Source organism: Centrocercus urophasianus, unplaced genomic scaffold (genome assembly GCF_019232065.1).
Source record: "Centrocercus urophasianus isolate 14NV4802_14NV808 unplaced genomic scaffold, USGS_Curo_1.0 seq_9, whole genome shotgun sequence".
Classification (NCBI taxonomy): Eukaryota; Metazoa; Chordata; class Aves; order Galliformes; family Phasianidae; genus Centrocercus; species Centrocercus urophasianus.
Window position 1 is genome coordinate 9,670,601 of NW_024885532.1, and position 14,296 is coordinate 9,684,896.

Below are 14,296 nucleotides of genomic sequence, written 5' to 3' on the forward strand. Positions count from 1 at the left end.
AAAAAAAAAAAAAAAAAAAAAAAAAAAGAAGCTGGAAAAAGTAAGGCTGTTAGAAAAAGAGCCTGAAATTACCTTTTTGTAAGCGAGGAGTAGAAACTTTTACATGCCTGGATGCTTAAAACTTATTGCTGAAGATATTTCTACCTATATATTGATTGCACTTCTTCTCACCTGTCAATGAGATGTTGGCCAGGTTGGTTCTCTGTTGTTTTAGATACTTCATAGAGCTCATAACGTCTAGAAGCAACATACAGATAAAAGCAATTATCTATTAAAACAATCTCAAAATTGAAGTAATAATATACATATACAGAAAATACAAAGTACAGATGTTAATCAAATAGGAAAACATGAGGGAGAAGATTAAAAACAGACTAGGACACTGAAAAAATATCAACATATGACAGTGATTATCTCATCTATTTCAAAGCCAGAAGATAAGCTTTGTCCAAACACAGAAGTTCTCCAAGAATTAGATGCATATTCTAGTGAATTTCATGGCTGCAGTCTGTAATCCATAGAGAAACATCTGCAAACTTCTACAGACAAAGTTCTTCCAGTTGCCTGTCCCCAGTCTCAATGCTCTGCTATCAGCTGAGTATCAGCTATCAGCTCTCTGCAGCATTATGCTTTTACGTACAGTTACGCAGTATTTCAGATTTCAAGCCAAATCTCTGGATATCATTGTAATGGAAGCATTTAGCACTAGTTATTTAAAATCCCAATTTGATTGAACTTATTCCTTTACTACTCAGCACAGCCATCCTTGTTCAGCAACATGCATCCTTTTGCAGCAACCTCAGAAGTAATCATATTCCCTGAGACTGAAGCATATATCAAGGATTTAGATATGCAGATATCACAGCAGCTTTACAAGTTACTGCACAATGCCTTGTTATCTCGCAAATGGAGCAAGCTAAACTACAGAGATACCCCAGTGCAGCTGCCAAGAACAACCAATTGTAACAGCCATGCCTCTGCTTTGCTCAGCAGAAGTAATTCACCATGAGCTAAAGAAACTCCAGATCTCACAGTCTCCCCAGTAAATATATGCAATTTTAGAATCATATTTTTTTCTCCTAAGATATAACTTAATCATGTGTTATCTTCAATCATCTCTTACTGCTTGTTCAAAAAAAGGGAAAAATCCTCAAGGGAAACAGTCAAGCCTGCTGCATGCAAGGCAGTAAGCTAAGTGCACAAGAAACAAGGAAAAGTTACTGCGTTAATCTCTGCATTAATCACAGCAGATTAATCTCCTGTGACACCTGAAGCAGTAGTCGGAAAACTTCTACGCAAAAATTTGCATTTATAAACTATTTTATTTATTAATTTTAAGCAAGCTGATGAAGGTGGTAATGGAAGAAACACTTTAATACTCAAGGATAAATATGTTCAAAGTGGATAAATCCAACACAATACGATGCCTAAGCCAATATTTTCTAACTCATACATGATGATGCTTTTCATTGAGAAATTAGCACACAGGCACAACTAAACCTTACTGCTGCACTGTTGAACTAAAATGATAAAGGAATCAGTCATGCCTTTGTTAGAAAAGAGTTAACTTGATATTTCTTCTGAAAGCCCTGTATTTTTGAGCTACTGGCTCTCAATTTGCACTAGAGTTCTTACAAATCTTCATATTAAGTGCTTCAGGTCATCTTTGATTTGGTGACAATTACTTTATCTGTATCTATTTAAAAATGAGAAGAAGTGGGTTAATAGAGTACTCCATTCAAGAGGAATGACTTCATCTCATACCTGATTCTTCTACCTTAAGAAAGAAAGAATAGCATTTTATTCAGTCTTAGCAGGATGCTCTGTGTAATACAATACCATTTATAGCAATGAGCACTGGCAGCCAGGCTGCAGAATTTTAAGTTATCATCCATTCACTTCTAAATCTCTTCCCTCAGCTGAAATGCCAAAATGAATGTGCAATTTGTCATAGTTTTGTGATTCTTGGTTTTCGGTATTCCACCTCATAACATCATGTGGGGCATTGGGAGCTTAACTGTTAATGCTCAAGTTCTGGGTACCTGCCCAGAAGAGAAGAACTACATTCCCCAGGGGACTTTGAGGTCACAGAGAGGAGATACAACTCCTGGCAAGGCCACCTGATGCGCTCTTTTTCGTCTGCTCTTCTTCATGGGCTCTCCTCCTGTCTCCCTGCTGCTCAACTGGACTGCACATCTCAATTCAGCATTGTGGTGAGGCCTATCCACCTTTCAGACATTCTCTTGTTATACTTGATTTATTAGCTTCAATTCTGATTATATGGTATCACGGTGTGTTATCTTGCATTCCGATACTATATTTAGTAAATTAGTTTGTTTCTCCTCAGATCATTGCTGCTGTTTTTAACTATTTTTGGGGTCCCCTGTTCCCTTTTTCTGGAGGTGCGGATTTTGCAAAATCCCTCCTCCCCTCTAGTCACGGAACTGGGCCGAACCAGCCCGTAAACCATTGACACAATTATTTCTATACTCTTAGAGCACAAAAGAAAACTGGTCTGCACAAGGTGAAGAAGTGGTTTGCAACAAAAGAGACTAAGGAATGGTGGGGCTCAAATTATGCCAACTCAGTCACCTGTAATTATGATCGTGCTTACACAATGAGCAAAGGATGGCAAAACTGGGATAGCTTTACTATTTTACTGCTGAACTACAATATGATTAGGTTATCACGTAGTGTCTTGCACTAGTAAATCTACAGTAAGAACCTGACATGAATGCACATATTCAAGACATGAACTCCATTTGGAAAGGTATTTCAATTTTTATGCAGAAGGGAGAGTTCATTCTAAGTGCAGACCTTTGGTACTGAGGTGACTCCACTGACATTTCCCTCTGCCTTTCTGCTTGCTGCCTCTGCTCCTCCATCTCTGCCTGCCGCCTCTGCTCCTCCAACTCTGCCCGCCGCCTCTGCTCCTCAGCATACTGCTGTTCCCTCTCTTTACGTTGTCTCTCAAGCTCTAGTTCTTGGTGTTCCCTTTCTCGCTCAACACGCAGGGCTGCTTCTTCTTCCTCCTGAAGCCTCCTTTCTTCTTCCCTGGCCAGCAAGTGTGCTGCCAGCTCTCTTCCTCCATCTCCTTCTGGCTCCTCAGGAGTACTCACTTCAGGGCTTGCCCTCCAGCTGGAGGCAGGAGCTCGTGCAGAGACTGTGATCATGTTTGAGGTTATAACAGTTTGTTCCTGTGGCAGATAAAAGAAATAACATTTTTAGGGGATGGAGCTCTGTGTGTTGGTTGTTGGGGTTTTTTTGGTGCCTTTTTTTTTTTTTTTTTTGAAAGTCAGATTGCTGAATCAGAAAAGGTTATTTATTCTACATGGGAAGGCTGGTGTAAAAAGCATCCCAAATACTTTCAAATGCAAAAGACAGGGTGTACTTTGGTTTCTTTTTGAATGTGTGCCTACTGGCACATTCTTCTAATGCATGAGCTTCATTCCACACAGCAGCCCTAGCAAGCATCACTGGCAGTGTGTCCACAAGTATGTGAAACATTCTGCTTTTTAGAACACTTCTTACATTCCGTTCCATCTCCACTTAAATCCTCACCAAAAACAAACTCTTCATGATACCCAACGTTTTTAGTTTTTTTTAATTTCCAAACTGGAGACCTACCTAAGACAGCTACTGCAAGTGTGTACCTGACCAATGTATTTCACAGGAATCATCATGTGGAGGAAACCCCCAAGCCTCCTATATTCTCCTGCCATTACAAAGTTAAGTATCTGACTTACCACTAACATTTGTCTCAAACATGAAAAAGGTCTTTCAGTGGTCAAAATAAGTTTTAACTATAGGGAACAAATACTCTTTGCCAGTTAAGGATTTGTGCATCCAAAATTTTGTTTTTTTTTTTTTTTGATGAAGCATTTTACATTCCTGTACAGCAAAGTCTTTGAACAGCTCTAACAAGTTTTTTTCAGTATTGAAATCCTATGCCATAAAGTCTTGATGCTCATGACAACATGAACACAGCTGATGTGGCTGGGGTGCCTGAAGCTATGTTCATGTAGCAAAAGAGAAGAGGTATCACAGATACTTCCTATGCTCAGCAAAAGAACTATGTTCTCATAAGCAGCCAAAAGAAACAACACACATTCAAAGTTTTAAAATATATGATAGCAAAGCTGAAGTTGATTTGATATGTAAATTCTCCAAAGATAGGAGAAACTGAATGCCAGCAAACAGCCTGGAAGTTAGAAACACACCTAATGATCAAGTATTAAAACAAAATTTCAAGATGTAATACTGAGAGGTAAATATTATACAATAAAGGTGACTCTTTGATTCTTGTCACGATAATTCATACAGTTTGTAACATTTTGCCAATATATCCTGTTATTTACTTAGCAAATCCATGAACTCCTTCCATTTTGATTTCCTCTTTGCATTTTACCAATCTCTGTTAAGTCACAGACAATCATTTTGCTTTAGGAGCAATTATGTTCCAAAACAAGGAGATAAATGACATAATAAAATAATTATTTGTATGTGTATATCTTCCCACTAGTAGTTTAAAAAGCCACCATGAAACTGAACAGACAAAAGTGATGCCATACTAACAGCTTACCTCATCTAAATATTTGGAGTTTTCTTTTTCAGCTTCTTGCTTAGCTCGTAGCCATTCTTCCCTCAGTTTTTCTTGTTCCCGTTTGTATTTCTCCTATTAGGTTAAATTGAAATTAAACACACAAATAAAGAATTTGGTTTAATTGCATTAAAATATTCTACTCTTTATTTAATGAGTTTGGTATAAACATGCTTGAGCTCCTCTGGGACATTAGATGAGCCACAAATGAATTGCATTCTGGCTTAAATACCATCACAAGGAGTTCACTCATCAATTTCAGAGAATCTAGGCTTCTTACATGATAAGCCTCATAACAACTGACCTCACATCTGCTATATTCCCTGTCGTTACAGCTGATTTTTGTTCAGTTGGGAATTAAGCTACCTAAAATATTTCTTGATTACGGAGTAATTATATTTAACTTGGAACTGGCCAGAGTAATATGACAAATATAAAGCAATGACTAAGTGAAATATGAGGCAGTAATTTGGTTTCAGTAAGAACATTTGGTCTCCCAGAAAGTTCATCTGAACAAAAGCCTATTTTGGACTTCCAGTTTTGTCCTATGACTGGTTTTAATATGAAATCAATGCAGTCTCCCAAGGCATTACTCAAGGTACACAGTAAACATTTTGTTGATTTTGTCAACCACCATCTCAGTCTTGGGAAAAGCAAAATATGCAGTAATTGCAAAAGTTCCTTCTAAGATGCTGGAAATTAGCAAATAAAGACTTGGCTTCCTTTCTCTGTTTTTTAAATAAGTAATAAGATCATGGGAAAGAGAAATAGCATTATTACTCTGGCTAAATTTAACTTTTCAAGTGTGAAAAAAGGAAACAAGGAGAAGTGATGGCAGAGGGATTCAACTATTCTCAATAAAAGAGAAGCCAAGGCTTATATTCCTTACAGGCATCTCTCCAGATGCCAAATTGTGCACCCAAGCCATAACAGATATCACAAATATGTTTATAAGTCGCAACTCCTGCCTTGTGGATTTTGAAAGCTAAAAGGAATGACAAAACTGAAACATCCAAAAAGCAAGAGAATAGTTAAACTGTGTTTTGTCATCATGATTTACTGCTGAATGCTTAAATGCTATTTAAGATGTCTAGCACAGAGTAAATGAGATTTACTGATGCTTCTGCTAGCCAACAGACCTTACATATATAATTTAATTTCCAGAGACACATCTTACAGTAAAGACCTCAGCTCAGTGAAGCATAAGCCTGCTCAAGCCTGGAACATGTGCTTGGTTTTTGTGTATTATCTTAAGATAGCAAACATTGCTCATGCCTTTTGCAACATTTTCCTCCATCTCTGGTATCTGATTATCGAGGTGAATTTGCACCACTCAGATGGTTTGGCTTTCTGAGGTACTGGGAACCAAGCTGACTCCAAATGAGTAGCTGACTACTTAACATTAGAACACTAGCAGGCATCTAACCATGGTACTGCTTTATATTCAGAGATGAAGGCAGCCAATGTCTTGAATGGATGGTAAAACTCATCCTAGAGAATTTTCTTGCAAGAAAATAAAATATACATTCAAAAAATGACTTAGGTCTTGCCTTGTTGTAAATTGTTTTGCCAATGAGAGCAAATCAGCCTTCTGATGACTGAGCACTTCTGGCTGTAGTGAACATACAGTCTGGGTTTGATTTTGTGAAACTTACTAATGCATTTCCCTCTTTTCTTTCTGAAAAATTGTGTATACGATTGTGCAGCCCAGCAAATGTATCTGGAAGTCTCCTTCTGCCATCAGTAAGAGTCACAGAAATCAAGAGAAGTTTTCCTCTCTAATGGTTACCACACACAAAGTCACACAGATTAATATTACCTGCAATAAACGATCCTGCTCCTTTTGCCATTTCTCTTGTCGTTTTCGTTCTTCTTCTTGATCCCAAACCCGACGACTTGGAGCACTAATGGATGGGACTGGGAGCTAATACAACATGCAAATGAATTAATACAATCTTACTACATGTGATCAACACTCTACATTTTAACTTAAAATGAGAAGTAAAAGCCATTACAAGAACTACAGCTTTAGAGTAGCAAGAACCTGATTCAGTCTCCTCAAAGGGACAGTAGGCAACCATTGTTTTACACATTAAATATGTCAGTACCCTGATTTGATTGGAATTTTAAAGCAGTGTGGAGAAAAAAAAAAAAAAAAAAAAAAGCAATAGAAAGCAATCGACTTCTAGAAAAGACAATAACTATGCACCTAATTAGTAGTTTGTAAACACTACTTACATCAGGCATTGCAGGCTCCGGGCCTCCTGTCAGATTTGGGAGTAGAAAGGAAAACAGAAAACAGCAACAACAAAAAAATAGGAATTATTAGAACAATACTAACTACTTTAATACCTATCCAAGTGTAGAAAGTCTGAACTTCAAATGAAATTTTTGCTTCAATAGTAAGCCATGCTTGCATTTGATCCTACTACACACTTATTAGAGCTCAGAATACACCAGGTGCTTTCAACTAATGTAGGTGACTGTTTCCATCTGCCCTTTTTTCCTGCTCTCCAAAGTACATGTAAATTTGCTAAGCTTGTCACCATTCACCTCAAACCATACAATATTTGAGGATATGATGCTTGGTCTTAGCTTGTGCCAAAATTACTTTTTAAAAAATATATATATATATTATTATTATTATATAATTATAATTAAAAAAAATTATATATATATATATATATATATAAATGTGCTGATATATTAAAACTTGAGAAAATGTGGAGAAGCACTAAGTTAAGAGTAATCCTTCCCCAAGCATCATCTTACGTAATTATTTTTGTTTGTTGTTAGTATCCTTGTTACTCAGTTGTTCAAATTTCACTTAAAAATGCATAAATGCAACAAATTGCAAAATCCTTAATTTAGGATACAAAGGACATCTCCTCTCATCCCTGTAAGACTATGCTAGCCTGTACAACCTTAAAAAGAAAATTCTTTCATATCAGTATGTTAAAGAAATCAAAAAATTAGCAAAACTGCATTGAGTGCATACTCTGGAAATATATACTTTTCCTTCCCCTCAATCAGAAGTGAAATACTACAAGTATTGCTATACAATTCAAACACAGTTTTCATAGCCTAAAAAACAGCCACAAACAACCAACAACAGAATATCACCTTATCAAAGATACAATATAGCAAAAAGAATCACAAAACCACAAACACAGGTATACGTTGCAGCACTTCACATATCACTTCTCAACAAATGAAAGCCATTATCACTGAGGCAAAGCCCTGGTTCCACTTAAATCTTTGGCAAAATTCACACTGGACTTCCAGCGGGCCAGAATTTCACTTTCAGGCTACAATAAAAAGCAAGGCATACGTAGTCTGAAGACAATATTAGGCATACAGTAGTGGAAGTATGTGAGTTGTGACATGCAGAACACCAAAATGCAACCTACAAAACCAAAATTGAGTGCCTAATTTTTGTTTATTTATTCATTTTATCTTCAAAAGCCAGAAGATTCATTTCAAAATTCATACTGGCCTTTTCAAGATCTAGAGACTTCACCACATAGTGAAGAGCCGGTTACTGCTGCTTTCCACCAATTTTGAAGAATGTGCACAGCTACGACTCCAAATAAACTCAAATTCAGAGTTAAGTATTTTGATAACAGCTGTTTGAATTCTGCACAATGCCTCTGCTGGAATGTTCAATATTATTCTGTTTTGTAGGTAGTAGCAAATCTGAACAGAGTGCTATCCATCTTGCTCTTAACCCAGTGTATAAAAGAAATATGAACAACATATAAGAGATTAAAAAAAGCTATAAATACAAGAGAACACACAAAGACCCATTACCACAAAGGTAGACCCATGAATTGTAAGAATAACCTGATGACCCTGGGGAAAGAAGGGAAATGAATTACGTTGCTTCAAGATAACTGTAGCAAACAATGCTGAAGAGGCAGAGTACCCAGCACCAGAATGGTTAGGAAGAGTGTGCAGCAGGAACAATTTCATGAAAGTACATGAAATGTTAGGTCTTCGATTTACCTTGTTCAAAAAATTGTGACCGCCTTTTTAAGTTTTTCAAAGAAATAGGTTCAGATGCTATTTGAAAAATATAGAAAATACAAACAAATCAATGAGGTGCTGTTTTGTTTTTCTTTTAAATGACTATCACCACTGGATAACAAATGTGTATTACACCTCCAGTCTACAGCCACGTCATTTAAAAAAGAAAAACAAGCCCCTGAAATAAAGAAAATCTAATCTTTCATAAATACAGTTTTTAGTTGGTTACATCATACACTGATTAGTATTCCATTTTAATATCTAACATTGTCCAACTATAACAATAATACAATTTAACGTCATCTGAAAGGCATCTTCAGAGGGCAAATGACCTTTTGGCAGATCTCTTGTAAATTACCATGCACATGCAAGCTACAATGAAACACTAATTTCTGTTCCATTAGGAAGTCTACATACCTGACTTCTCTCACTGTCATCAGATAGTATTATAATGGTTCACAGCATCATAACTAATTATTATTCATATTAGAACCATCAATATCATTCTTCACGAATAAAAATAAACAACAACAACAAGAAACACCAATAAAAATAACCACTGTCAATATCCGTCACCCCTCCCAAAATCCTCATAAATGAAATAGAAAACCCACAATACTCATTTCACTCTATTCCAGAGCAGTGAAATAAATTGATATTCACACTAAATCAGGCTTCACATGATGCAGTAGCAATAATAACAAATTCTGTGTCTTTTTTTGCTTTTCCATCCCTATCCCTACAGCAAGTTTACAGCAACTAATTCTGAGACAGAGGATCTGTCACTTCCTTGTTGTCAGGTCTCCAATTGCTCAGCATATTATGGAAGCCAGCTACACCCAGTTTGGATGCAATTAGATCTGTGATACCTTTTTAGTTCATTAAGATCTCATTTAAGCCACCGTACAAAGCTTATAATGATTACAGGTTTAGTATCTGTGCTTGCTCCAAACCCATACAATTAGAAGATGAAAAGCAATGGTAGTTTACCTCTTTGTTCATTAGATCCAAGATCTCCTTGCATGCCATTTATCAATTTTGTTCCTGTACCCTGGAGAAAAAAAAAAAAAAAAAAAAAAAAAAAAAAAAAAAAAAAAAAAAAAAGAAAACAAAACAGAGCTCAAGCTTATTAGATTTGCAGAAGTTATTCAATTAAACAGTGCCCCGATAGGAACTGCATATCTTGAAACATTTCAAAATATAAGAACTTCAACAGAAGCATACAAAACTAAAACTTCCTGAGTAGATTATATGATAAAATGACTGTAAGCTTTTGCGGGGATCAATGACCAGCTGTGAACTGGTAGTTGATATTGCAAGAAAGAAGCCAAGATCTTTTATTTCAGCTACTCCATTGGCAAGCTGGGAGTTATTTGCCAGTCATTTGAAAGCACATACTCACTTTTTCCTCTGGACTGCAACATTCATTTACACTAACAATGGAGATAATATGATTTTCTAAAGAATAAACAGTCTATATGTTTTAGTTGAACTATAATCTTCAAGTATTTTAATACTTTTCATAAATTCATGAACACAATAGAAAGTTCTCAGAGCATCTTAATATTGTACTTGCAAAAACCTGCATGTTCCTTAGAATTAACAATGCAAATTAAAAATAAGATTTCTAAGGTCTTTTCTTCTTTTCCGTTCTCCCCTTCCTCATGGCAATCAGTTTTCACTTACTTCTTCCCCCCAAATCCCAAAACTGTTTGAACGCACACTCACAGAACTTTGAAGACTGCTGGAGAATTCTCTTTTTGTTGATATGGTCGAGACACTTGAAACGCGTTCTCCAGAAGTTGCATCAATCCACTTATTATCAGATGTACCTATAATGTTGGTACCCATACTGGTGAGATTGAGGATTTTATGCCTTACATGTGGCAGGGAAGGCTGGTCTTTGCCCCAGTCTTTTGGTATGTGGAGATCAAGAAATTAACACAGACAGTAATGTCAAAGAACAGGAGTTAGCGAAAACACATTAAAATAACGCAGGAAACACATAAAGAGGGAGAGACACGAATCAGATGGAATTTGTGGAAACAGGACAAAGGGCATTTATGAGAAGACCGCCTTCCCCAAAAATACAATTGTTAGTTAGAAGCCACGTAAGAGTTCACCAAATATTCTGCTAACATGGGGCTACAGCAGCTCAACATTAGAGAGTAATTAGTATTCATTGAAAACTATTTCATCAGCATTAGTAAGGACCAAGAAAGTTCTTCCAACTTTACTCACACAAGGTACAGTTTCAATCATACACTACATGCTTCCAGTGAAGTGTCATTTTCATGTCCAAGCTACTCAAGAAACACACAGGGCAAAAAGTAAAAAGGTAGTCTAAACTAGAAAAACTGATGAAGGTAAGGAAAACAAATAAAAATCACGATCTTCATTTAATGTCCATCACACCATCTCCCCAAACCCCTCCCCATCCCTTAAATTTTACTAAGTTAGCTTTTCTGCAACAATTTCACTTAATTTATGCTATTAGGCATTACTCATCTTCTTCCTGCCCCACTTTTTTCCCTCATTTGTTGGTAAATTATTCTATTTCACTTCCCAGTAAAGTAATGTTTTGATGTTCTACATTCAATTAAATCACTAGTCACATTTCCAACTCTTGATCAAATTCTCAGCGAGCTTGAAGAGCTCAACAAGTTCAGCCAGGATGGAAGTCTGGATGGGTACTACCACTCTGGAGAGATTACAGCATCACAATGTTTTGGTCAACTGTCAAAACTCAGCACAGAGGAGCTATATCATCTACAAGCTCATATATCAGCAAAAACCCTCCCTGAAGAAAACAGGAAAGAAGGGACAAGGGCTTTAAAAATTATCTTCAAGAAACTAATCCTATAATCTAGAAACTAATGGCAGAAAAAATAAAATTTCATATTCCCTTGTGTGCTGGTGGCGCATTTTATTTATTAACTGCACCTCCTCTTAGAAACAGGTCAGAGCACCAGGCAGAGGTAAGTAAATTAATGTTTAGTAGATTTGTTTGCCAAAACATTTCTAATGCACGAGCAGTTAAAAAAAAGCTAAGTTGTGTTAAAATGCAACAGACACACTAGCAAACTACTTAGCTCAGATACGTATTACTGCTGTAAGGGTAATAAGGAGACTCAGCTGTCAGGTACAGCAGAGACAAAGCTTATTTGCCTTACAGAGCATACTGTACCTGCCTATGAAACAACTCACCATTCTTTCCATATCGTCTAACATCCATGACAAGGTTTCCAGTTTCTAGTGCTCTGGTGATGGCTTCTTCCCACTGACTACGGTCCATTTGTGAAACCTTTGTGCCGTTGATAGCAATGATCTCATCATCTACCTGCAGCTGACAAAGTGCTGCAGGGCTACCTGATGAAAACAGAAGAAAAAAAATGTTTCTAATCACAGTTATTGACATACATTTATGACAGGGAGAAAAAAAATAACTCAGTCAAAGAAACACTTATCGGCAGGTATTCAGAAAGTCTTAGGAAAAACCGACCATACTGCAAGTATAAGGTCAGTAAAATCAGTTAATATTAATGTAGTGTTTAAATCTGATGCATAAATACGAAGAACTTTCTGGGTTTGCAAGCATTCATGTTCCGGCTATCTCATTTAACAAATGGTTTCTGGTTAGCCCACTTCTGCCTCAATCTTTAGAATCTGGAATAGTAACAGAGAGAGGCAGCACTACACTGTCTATAGCAGAAATTTGCTGAAATTCAGCTTATGTTTGGATAATCCTCTTATTTGGACTCCCCCCCCCCCCCCCCCCCCCCCAAAAAAAAACAAAAAACAACAAAACCAGACTCCACTCTGTTAATTCCAGTATGAGTTAGCTTTCTCATATTCTTATTTACATTTTCTGGGCTTGATTGACAAGAAGATTGCTATATTGCTTTGATAAAATATTTTTTTTAGCTCTGAATTGACTGGCAACTAGACTCACTTAAGATACCACTGGGTGCTGTCCTATTAGAATTCTCTGGATTGTATTTATTTTGCCAGTGGGTACAAGCCACTTACAAATTTTACTGCAACTTGGACTTTGAATTTTACTGATATTTTGCAAGACAGGATGCACTTTATACTCTTTCACCTATTACTACGTGTTGGCAGGTAATCTAGCCTAAGGACAGAGAGCATACAAAAGCAGTTAATAAGCCTTCTCATTCTCTTTTTTTTTTGTTTGTTTGTTTGTTTTAATACTTCAGAAAACAGGCAAGTTGAGAAACAGTCTTCCCAAAGTACAATTTTATGAATTATACCTGAATGGTTCTTCCACTGAGAATAATTCCCCGAGCAGAACAAACGTAGATTACACAACTAAAGCACTTTCCAGATTAAGTAGAGAAATGCACACATATTATTCAAAATATACCAAGAACAATACTATATTATAGACAAGCATGACAGTACATTTAGACACCATATGCTTCATTCCAACCTTCTTCTAACTTACTAGGAAAATGCTGTTTGAAGTCTAGATCACACACTAAGGATTCAGATAGCTTTGATTTTCTTACCACCCAAGAACACTGTGAAATGAAGGAAAGCTATGCTTCCTAATAGCAAACTAAGCAATGATCCTTCATAGTACACAAAAAAGTGAAATGATGACCCTATGATGGAAGAGCACAGCTCCATATTCTATTCTTGTGCATTCTTAAAGCATGGACTGATACTCCATTAACAGTTACCAGCAAAACTCTCAACACACATTATTTTAAATACTAGTATAGAATAAAAAGTAGACCTTTCTTTTGGAAAAAGAAAGGTTTGACTGGAAAAAAAAACAAAAAAAAAACAATATGTCATTAGTTTGTTAAAGAATTAATAGCTTTGAAGATCCAACTGAATGTGATTTTAAAGATACTGCCATTGAAAGTACTACTTTCAATGATGTTCAGTAAACATCTGGAATTTTGCCTCATGTCACCACTTAAGACAGTACTATACACTTTGAACATATAGATGAAATTTCACATTCAAAATATACGGAAGGCCTCAGGTTCAGAATTGTTTTGTGGCACGATGAGTGCTTGGAGCCAAAAAGGTGACCATGTAACTCAAATAGGTCAACTGGGATGAGACCCAACTCAGAGATGAGAAAAGTATATCTGGGCTATAAATCAAGGTTTTCAGAAAATATGCAAGTTTAAGATTTCACATTTCCTCCCATGTCACCAGAAAAAGCATATCCAAACCATTTTCCGCACACACTTGTTTATCTCTAACTTATTCCCCAGCTGCTGGTACTACTACAGATAAATACTAACTCATATTCTCACATATGGAAGAATACGTAGGAAGCAGAGCAAATTTACTACATCTTACGTGCCAGTGAGTGTTCAATGCAATCTCAAGAAACAATAGCAAGTAGGGTGTGTGAAAGTGAAAGAATTGAAATAATAAAGATTACAGAGGGCAGAGGGCAAGCTAGCAGAACAACATCAAGATTTAATGACTTTCCAGGGCTTCCTGTTTATGTAATTTTTAGGTTAAAGGCTGGAGATCTCTGTAAAAAACAACCAATCTTCTTTTATATGTAACAAATGTGTCTCACTGGAACATGTTACAAATTTAACTTTTAATAAACTTTTTGAGAATACATACAGAAGGTTAATTTCACTTGCCGAATAGTTTTCTTAAAAATTACTTGAAGGA

General features: G+C 36.4%; 1 protein-coding gene across 8 annotated transcripts in view; it reads right to left on the reverse strand.

Moving 5' to 3' along the window:
• LMO7 (LIM domain 7) overlaps positions 1-14,296 on the reverse strand; it is a 72,253-nt gene that overhangs the window by 10,807 nt on the left and 47,150 nt on the right. For 5 of the 8 annotated variants that reach the window (XM_042839208.1, XM_042839210.1, XM_042839204.1 and 2 more), the window contains 9 exons: positions 11,834-11,995; positions 10,355-10,539; positions 9,617-9,677; positions 8,606-8,662; positions 6,839-6,864; positions 6,420-6,524; positions 4,583-4,675; positions 2,818-3,197; positions 172-237 (listed from right to left, as the gene is read on the reverse strand). In XM_042839208.1, coding sequence (XP_042695142.1) covers positions 172-237; positions 2,818-3,197; positions 4,583-4,675; positions 6,420-6,524; positions 6,839-6,864; positions 8,606-8,662; positions 9,617-9,677; positions 10,355-10,539; positions 11,834-11,995 — 1,135 coding nt within the window. The remainder of the gene's footprint in view (positions 1-171; positions 238-2,817; positions 3,198-4,582; positions 4,676-6,419; positions 6,525-6,838; positions 6,865-8,605; positions 8,663-9,616; positions 9,678-10,354; positions 10,540-11,833; positions 11,996-14,296) is intronic. The other 3 variants (XM_042839211.1, XM_042839207.1, XM_042839206.1) reach the window with 2 other exon arrangements.